Raw genomic sequence first — 9,365 nt, 5'->3', positions numbered from 1 at the left:
GTTAGAATTATGTTCTACATCCTTCTCCAGCTCTGTCCAGAACCCTCTGTTGTGATCCTGGTCAGAGCAGTCAGTGGTGGTAGCTGGGCACCATCTAGCTATACTGGACTCAGTCCGGTGGAGGCCTTGGTAGCTGTGGACAGTTAGTCCTTCGGACTAATCTTTTTCTTGTATCCTGTTCTCTTCATTCTCCCTTGCTCCCAAAGGAATGAGACCTCACTGGCTGATTTTTAAAAGTAGATTGCCAGGCCTTTCTTCCTAGTGTATGTTAGTCTGGAAGCTCTACTGAAACCTGCCTACCATGGGTGACCCTGCTAATATTTGAAATACTGGTATCATAGCTTCCAGCATCATAGCAACACACAAGCCACCACATTCTGACAAACTGACAGACCAGGCGGTGGATTCCACTTACACGTGAGAAAATTGAGTCCCCGGGAGGGTACTATCAGGAGAGGAGAATGGATGCCGGTTGCTGGATGGCAGGGCTGGCCCTCTGCATGGCCAAGGAGGCCTGAGCTGCTCCTGCCTTCTACCCTAGCACTTACACCCTTCCCTGAGCACCACAGTCTGGCCACGTTAGCTTTCTATCAGCTCCTTTCTCCCTTAAAACCTGCAGACATCATCTGCTGGAAATGCTCTTCCTCCTCACCTGTTAGATTCACTTTAAATATCACTTACTCGAGGATACCTGCCATGGCTCAGCCTGGACTGGGTCAGGTTCTCCCGGTACACATTCTCCCAGGTCCCGTGTACTGCTGCTTTGTAGCACTTTCACAAGTGTTACTTAACCAGTTATTTGAACAAATACTTGCTACCTAGCTCTTTAATGCGGGCAGGAACTGCTGTTTCTCTTTTTTGTTTTTCCCTAACACATTGCACATATTAGAAACCTATTAAATACTCATTTGGATCCCTGTCTTTGAAATGGGCACAAATATGGATCTCTTCCAGTTGGTTGACCAGGTATCTGTCTTTCAGATTTCTTGGCATAGACGAGTGAGCACCTCCAGTGCTGGATCCATTTGTTGAAACATGTCATTTGGTATTCCTGGCACCATGTTTTTTTGCCAGCACTGTCAGTGCAGCTTGAACTTCTTCCTTCAGTACCATCGGTTCTTGATCGTATGCTACCTCCTGAAGTGGTTGAATGTCGACCAGTTCTTTTTGGTACAGTGACTCTGTGTATTCCTTCCATTTTTCTTTTGATGCTTCCTGTGTCATTCAATATTTTCCCCATTGAATCCTTCAGAATTGCAATTCGAGGCCTGAATTTTTTCTTCAATTCTTTCAGCTTGAGAAATGACAAGCATGTTCTTCCCTTTTGGTTTTCTAACTCCAGGTCTTTACACATTTCATTATAATACTTTTACTTTGTCTTCTCGAGCTACCCTTTGCAGTCTTCTTTTCAGCTCTTTTACTTCATCATTTCTTCCATTTGCTTTAGCTACTCTACACTCAAGAGCAAGTTTCAGAGTCTCTTCTGACATCCATTTAGGTCTTTCTTTCCTGTCTTTTTAATGATCTCTTGCTTTCTACACGTATGATGTCATCCCGCAACTCATCCTGTTTTCGGTCATTAGTGTTTAATGCACCGAATTCAGGTGGGATATACTCAAGGTTGTGTTTTGGTTCTCATGGACTTATTTTAGTTTTCTTCAGCTTCAACTTAAACTTGCGTATAAACAGCTGATGGTCTGTTCTGCAGTCAGCCCTTAGCCTTGTTCTGACTGATGATATTGAGCTTTTCCATTGTCTCTTTTCACAGATGTAGTCGATTTGATTCCTGTGTTTTCTGTCTGGTGAGGTCCACATGTATAGTCGCTGTTTATGTTGTTGAAAAAAGGTGTTTGTAATGAGTAAGTCTTTTTGATCTTGTGAAATTCTGTTATGCAATCTCCAGCATTGTTTCTATCACCAATGCCGTATTTTCCAACTACTGACCCTTCTTTGTTTCTAACTTTCGCATTCCAATCACTAGTTGCATGTTTGATCAATTTCAGACTGCAGAAGTTGGTAAAATTCTTCAGTTTCCTCATCTTTGGCATTAGTGGTTGGTGCTTAAATTTGAGTAGTAGTCATATTAAGTGGTGTTTCTTGTAGACGTCTGGATAGTATCTTATCACTGACAGCATTGTACTTCAGGATAGATTTTGAAATGTTCTTTTTGATGATGAATGTGACATCATTCCTCTTTAATTTGTCATTCAATTTGTGCCCGTTCCAAAGAAGGTGATCCAACAGAATGGGGAAATTATCGAACAGTATCATTAATATCACACACAAAATTTTGCTGAAGATAATTCAAAAATGGTTGCAACAGTACATTGACAGAGAACTGCCAGAAATTCAAGCCAGATTTAGAAGAGAGACGTGGAACAGGGATATTATTGCTGATGTCAGATGGATCTTGTCTGAAAGGAGAGCATACCAGAAAGATGTTTACCTGTGTTTTATTGACTATGTAAAGGCATTCAACTGTGCGGATCATAATAGATTATGGATAACATTGTGAAGAACGGGAATTCCAGAACACGTATGCTTATGCGGAACCTGTACGTAGACCAAGAGGCAGTCGTTTGACTAGAACGAGGGTTTAAAATCGGGAAAGATGTGTGTCAGGGTTGTATCCTTTTACCATACTTATTCAATGTGTATGCACAGCAGATAATCCAAGAAGCTGGACTATATGAAGAAGAATGGGGCATCAGGATTGGAGGAAGACTGATTAACAACCTGCGTTATGCAGGTGACACAACCTTGCTTGCTGAAAGCGAAGAGGACTTGAAGCACTTACTGATGAAGATCAAAGACTACAGGCTTCAGTATGGATTACACCTCAACATAAAGAAAACAAAAATTCTCACAACTGGACCAATAAGCAATATCATGATAAATGGATTGAAAAAGACTGAAGTCAAGAATGTCATCTGACTTGCATCCATAATCAACACCCGTGGAAGCAGCAGTCAAGAAATCAAATGACATATGGCACTGGGCACATGTGCTGCAAAAGACCTCTTTAAAGTGTTGAAAAGCAAAGATGTTACTTTGAGAACTAAGATGAGCCTGACCCAAGCCATGATATTTTCAATTGCCTCATATGCAGCCAAAAGCTGGACAATGAATAAGGAAGACCAAAGAAGAATTGATGCCTTTGAATCATATTGTTGGCGAAGAATATTGACTGTACCATGGACTGCCAGAAGAACAAACAAGTCTGACTTGGAAGAAGTACAGCCAGAGTGCTCCTTGGAAGCGAGGATGGTGAGACATCGTCTCATGTACTTAGGTCATGTTACCAGGAAGGACCAGTCCCCGGAGAAGGACATCGTGCTTGGTAAGGTAGAGGGTCACTGAAAAAGAGGAAGACCCTAAACGAAATGGATTGACACAGTGGCTGCAGCAGTGGGCTCAAACATTGCAATGATTATGAGGATGGCACAGGACCGGGCAGTGTTTTGTTCTGTTGTACGTAAGGTCACTGTGAGGCGGAACTGATTTGATGGCATCTAACAACAACAAATATTCATTGCTTGAATGAATGAGTGAGTCAATCAATTGAGGACAGCAGAATGGCAAATTCTGTTCTTTTGAAAATGGAATTGGACTAGGTGGTCTGCATCATGGTTTTGGAAAGTGCCATGTGACATTAGAGATGAGGAGGAGGGTCAGGTCTGGATTTGAATCATGATTCTACTGCTTTCTAACTAGGGAATGTGGGCAAATCACTTCATCTCTGTGCGTCAGTTTCCTGTGCTGTCAAACAGAACAGTAACATCTTCCTCAGAGCCCAGTGTATGCCCAATGTGGACCCTCAATGTCAGGCCCTCCCGCTCCCCTTTAATTTTCAATTTTAGGACAGCCCTTCATCCTCTAGAATGCCTGGGCAGTCCTTCAGCTCTTGGTCTGTTCCCAGGTCTGATGCCACTTTCTTCTCACCTCCCTTCTCTGCCTGTTCACGTTCTAGTATGCCTGGGTGGAGAAGCACTTTGGTCCTGACTTTCTCGAGCATGTTGTGCTGACTAGAGACAAGACGGTGATCTCTGCCGATCTTCTCATAGATGACCGGCCAGACATAACAGGTAAGTAGCCTGAAACAGGTGAGAGTGAATATAGGGGCCTAGAGTGGGCTTAGACACACAGGACACAGGCTGCTCCCCATATTCGCCTTCTGAGTGGTCCCCTCTTGGCGGCTTTCTCCAGCCAGCCCCCATTTCATCACCGTTAGATTCTTCCCTGTTGGGAAGACAAGGCTCTTTTTTGTATATAGCCTTGGGAGGGGCTCTCGACTGGGGGTCAGGGGACCTCGTCCTGGCCCTAGTCTGGGGCTAGCCTGCTGGGTGGTCTTGGGTGAGTCACTGTATACCTCTGGAGCCTTGGTTTCCTAATGTAAAATGAGGACTAGACTCAGACTCCCAATTTTTGCTTTTAGCACCATGATTCCCCCTTTTATTTTTCAAAGTAATTTGGACTGAACCTAATATATGCAACAGAAAGCAAAGCATAATTTCTCTGGTTGAAGGTGGGTTAGGTTTGAATTAGTCCCTTTTGCTTACAGGTAACCTCCTCCCAACAAACCAACCAACCAACCAACCAACTAGCCAACCTTAAACTGGCTTAAAAAGGAGAGGGGGATTTATTGGCTCAGATAATTGAAGAGGCAGGAATAGGAGGGCTTCAGGCATGGCTGAATTTGGGAGTCCAGACAATCAGTCAAATTCAGTGTCTTCATCCCTCAGCCCTGTGCCTGCTGGTTTGATGTCTCCTTGGGCAGGCTCTCCTCCTGGGAGCCATCAGGGTTACAGCCTATTCTCTTGGATATCCCAGTGGGAGATAAGGGCTGTTTCTCCTCTAATGGTTGTTGGGACTGGCTTGGGAAACATGCCTGTCTCTGAACCAGTCACTGTGTCCAGATGGTGGGATCCATGGTATTCCCATCCCTGAGTTCAGGGGGTTGGGGCCAGCTCCTCCCAAACTGCATGGTTTTCCACAGAGAGCCTGGGTGGCGGATGCCAGAGGGGGCTGTGACCTTCAGGGGCACAGAGGCCCGCTCAACCACAGAGAGCAGAGAAGCGGCCTGTATGAGAGGAGGTGAGGGACTGCAGCCTAGTGCTGAGCTGCTTGTGGTTGCCACTGTGAGATGTCCTGCATGTGCTGGGCCTCTCTGCCCTGTGTGCTGCTGAAGGACAGCTGGGCGAGTGAGAGGAGGAACAGAGGCGTCTGGCTGGCAGGTGAGACAAGTTAGTGTGTGAGATGAGCGGCTTGTCGTGCCGGCTCAGCTCAGGTCCCCAAGCAACAGTAGTGACCGTGAAAATGACCACAGCTACTGTCATGGAGAACTACCTGTGTGTGTGTGTGTGTGTCTGTGTGTGCGTGTGTGCATGTGTGTGGGTTTGCTGCTGGTACGAGAACTGCACATTAGGTACAGTGTCTCATTCATTCTCAACACCACCCTGTGGGGTAGGGGCTGGTGCAGTCACCAATTTATGGAGGGGACACTGAGTCCAGTGAGGAGGAACACTTGCCAGGGAGGCAGCAGAGCTGGGCTTTGACCTGGGCAGTCTCCCTCCAGAGCACTAAGTCACTGGACTCAGTGCTGCTTCCCCGCCCACAGGGGCTGAGGAGAACCCCAGCTGGGAGCATGTCCTCTTCACAGCCTGCCACAACCAGCACCTGCAGTTGTCACCCCCCAGCCGCAGGCTGCACTCATGGACGGATGACTGGAAGGCCATTCTGGACAGCAAGCGGCCCCACTGAGCTGGACCATGCCATGGACTCCTTGGTGGGACCTGGGTTTGCAGGGCTCCTGGCTCGGGGCACGTAGGGCCAGTGCTCTGGGCTGGATGGGCCTCTCTGCTGATATCCTGGGCCAAGACGACCTTGCTCTGCACATCCCTCCCTTCCCTGCCCTGCTAGGCCTTAAACTGATCTCTGGGCAGGGCTGGGCCCCTGGGCCTCAGGACAAAGACATGGGCACCCAAGCAGTTCTGGCAAGCCTTAGGTGATGGGCCCTCATGCTGCCGGGGCCCAGGGACTTAAAACAGGGGAGAAGGTTGAGGGGCCTGCTCAGAGGGCCAGCAGCCCCTCCTCTGCCCCACAGGTAAGTTCCCTAAGGGGTCAGGGCCCTGGAAAACATGGTCGCCTCTTGCTGGGCCCACAGCCCTTGCCACAAAGTCCCAGGAGTGAGGTGACCACTATGCTTCACAGCTCTGGGTGGTGATGAGTGGGACAGGATGGGAGGAACCCCTCCTCAGCCACAGCTGTCTCCTGCCTCCACCTGCCCTCCTGCCTGGATTCACCACCATCTGCCATGTGTTCAGCAAACACTTGTTGAATGCCAGTGCCCACCAGGCTCGTGTGCTGCTGGAAAGCGGCACGTGGCCCTACCTCGACCAGCTCCAAGGTTTCCCACACCTCGGTCCCCAGAGCTCATATGGAGCCCAGCAAAGAGGAGACAGGCTCAAACATTTGTTGAATACGTGAAAAATAAATGCTGTTCACATGTAACCTGAGGCTGTGGGTGGTAGCCTTGTCTGCCCCCCAGCCCCCAGCCTCAGCTGCACACTTGTAAGCAAGTATCTGGGTCATCCCACTGCTCTGAGGAGAGAGGGGGAGGAGGGGCTGTGGCTTCACCACCCTCCTCACCATCACCTGCCGTGCTCACCTGGCTGCTCTGCTCTTTTCAAATGTCAAGATTTACCCTTTGAACTTACCTGAAATATTCAGGGCTGTAGGATCCCCTACAGCCCTCCAGTCTGTTGGAAAATCAGGTGTATGTGGCAGGTGTGACTTTGGTCACAGATCCAGGTGTGTAAGGAGTGTACCTTTATGTTCCTGTGACGACCCAATTCCTGTTTGAGCCCCAGTTCAGCAAAAGCATCTGTCAGTTCACCCCCACCCCCAGCTTGCCCTCTCACTAGTACTCATCTTCACCAAGGTGCTGAACACTGGGACATCCGGTGTCATCCTTGTTGTCTCTCCACTGGGCTATCCCTGTGTCCATCTGGTCTCTCATCCCTGTCCATGCAGGTCACCACCGTGCCCTGTCCACTGTTCTCTGAGCCACATCCTTGGGAGTGAGGACTCTGAGGCTGTCTCATGACATGCCATGCAGCCATTGCTGTGCTCTTTCTCCTTGCTTCCATAGAGGGTGGGAGAAATCGTGTCTTCTGTGGACTCTTCAGAGGAAGGGCACCATCTCTTGGTCCCCACAAACCTGTCAGGAGCTTGAGGTGAGGCAGGATGGCTGGGCTGCCTGTTCTGCAGTTGGGGCAGATGACTCCTTGCCCCCTCCTGCTGGCAGTAGTGTGTTCCTGGCGGTGTGCAGGGGCTGCCCCACTGAGCCGCCTCCTGAGGAGGAAGTGAGGTGGGTTCTCAGCAGATGCTGGCCGACCCTTCTGAACACTGCCCTGGGAAATGCAGCCTGAAGTAGGGCAAGCAAGCATGGAGTGCATCTGCTCGGGGCACAGAGGAAAGTGTCGAGTAGTGGCTCTGACATCACTTCCTGGGCTCAAAATCCTGGCTTCTCCAACTTCCTCGCTGTGTCATTGGAGGTGACATCTCTAACCTCTGTGTCCTTACTGGGAAAAGTGTATGACAGTAGTCCTTACCTCATAGGGCTGTCAGGTCAAATGAATGATGCCTGTGGAGTAAGCACTCATAAGTGTTAGCTGTTACTGTCATTTTTTTCTTCATAACAACCTCATGAGGCCAGTAGGATTCCTGCTTTGTGGATGAGGAAATGGTCCTGAGAGGTTCAGTAACTTCCCAAGGCCACACTGGAAGTAGTGGACCTTTCAAACTCAGGTCGGTTTCACACAGTGTTGTTTATGAAGCTGGTCCTTTTAGCCTACTTGGCCTTTTCTTGAAACAAAATCTTAGGTTCAAGTGCAATATCTAAAAGATATAAACCAGATCTTCTCTGTGGGGACCTGAGCCTGCCTGCTGGCTTCCTCCTCTGCTCCTCGCTGCCCCCAGAGGCCCAAAAGGGGTCCTGCAGCATTTCCTGTGCTCCCTCTAGGCGCTTTGCAGACCACTGCCCCGTATCAGAACTAGGTATGAATTTTAAGTGGGCACATCTCAGTAATTCCTTAGAAGAACAAATATGTAAAGGTGGCTATGGTGGTTTAGTGGTAGAATTCTTGCCTTCCATGCAGGAAACCCGTGACCTATGCTGAATAGGTTTCAGCAGAACTTCCAGACTAAGACAGAGTAAGAAGAAAGGGCCAGTAAGAAGAAAATCAGTCAGTGAAAACCTTGCGGATCACCACAGTCCAATCTGTAACCAATCATGGGGGTGGTGCAGGACCAGGCAGCATTTAGTTTCATTGTGCATAGGGTCACCATGAGTCAGGAACAAACTTGATGACAGCTATCAGCAACATGGGATATAAACTTAAGACACCATTTCTCACAAGGGACTTGCCATCTTGTTGGGTACCATATCAGTACATGATACCCCTACTCTGTCACTGTGAGTCATTCTCTTTATGCTTTCAAACAGGCGTGCTTGGAGGGAAGCTTGCCAACATGTTCCAGCACCCAGACATTTTTCTATCACGTTCCTTAAGTGTTTAACCTCAACAGACAAATGTCCCAAGTACCCCAATGGAACAGGTGACAGTCTAACCAGCAGTGTCAACTGCTGCATAACAAGGTCACCAACCTCCAGGTCTGGGGCGGGGACTCCTTACTGCCCCACATCCTACCACCTCAGCTGGTCCACAGTTATGGGCTGTCACCTGCAGCACCTCACTGTGGGCACCAGGCTTTCACTTCTACTGTCAGAAACTCAAACCCGCTTCCTGAGCAGGGCTTATGCATGTCTTGTCAAAAGTTGAGATTTACCCTTTGAACTTACTGAGAGTATTCGGGGCTGTAGGACCAGGGCCCTGAAAGCATCAGCGTGTAAGAAAATACCTTCCGGTTGGTGAGAGTTTCCAGTCTGTTAGGGAAGCAGACTTGGGGCCAGGGAATCAAATGGTGATCAGGGCTTCTTTGTGTGTCAGACTTTCTCTAGTTTCTAACCTTGACTGACTGGCTTGCAGACTTCCCAGGTGGCAGAGTAGCTGGTGCTAACATCTCCAGGCCCTTAGTGAGAAGCAGCTGGTCCTTGGCCCACAGGAATGGGAGAGGGTTTCAAATAAGACAGACAAAATCAATGTGCCCATGTATGTAGCAAGTGCTGGTGGCATTAACAAGTCTAATAGCAACCCAGGTGATGTGTGATTATCCACATCTTACAGTGAAGAAAAGTTCAGAGAGGCAGGGTGATGTAACCTAGTCACAGCAGGCTTGGGGCCCTAGCACAGGTATATGTGGGTTCCACACAGGGCTGGCTTAGAGGCTTGGGTGATGTTTTA

The 9,365-nt window shown here is 48.5% G+C and overlaps 1 protein-coding gene across 1 annotated transcript in view; it reads left to right on the top strand.

The window, feature by feature from the left end:
- The window catches only part of NT5M (5',3'-nucleotidase, mitochondrial), a 45,651-nt gene extending 39,891 nt beyond the window's left edge, over positions 1-5,760 (top strand). Inside the window, exons 4-5 of the mRNA XM_004381016.1 lie at positions 3,971-4,085; positions 5,618-5,760. Coding sequence (XP_004381073.1) covers positions 3,971-4,085; positions 5,618-5,760 — 258 coding nt within the window. The remainder of the gene's footprint in view (positions 1-3,970; positions 4,086-5,617) is intronic.
- Positions 5,761-9,365: the final 3,605 nt, after the last annotated feature.

The sequence above is a fragment of the Trichechus manatus genome, unplaced genomic scaffold, assembly GCF_000243295.1.
Source record: "Trichechus manatus latirostris isolate Lorelei unplaced genomic scaffold, TriManLat1.0 scaffold00080, whole genome shotgun sequence".
Lineage (NCBI taxonomy): Eukaryota > Metazoa > Chordata > Mammalia > Sirenia > Trichechidae > Trichechus > Trichechus manatus.
Note: the sequence above shows the minus strand (reverse complement) of the source record. Positions and strands in the feature narration are given on the sequence as shown.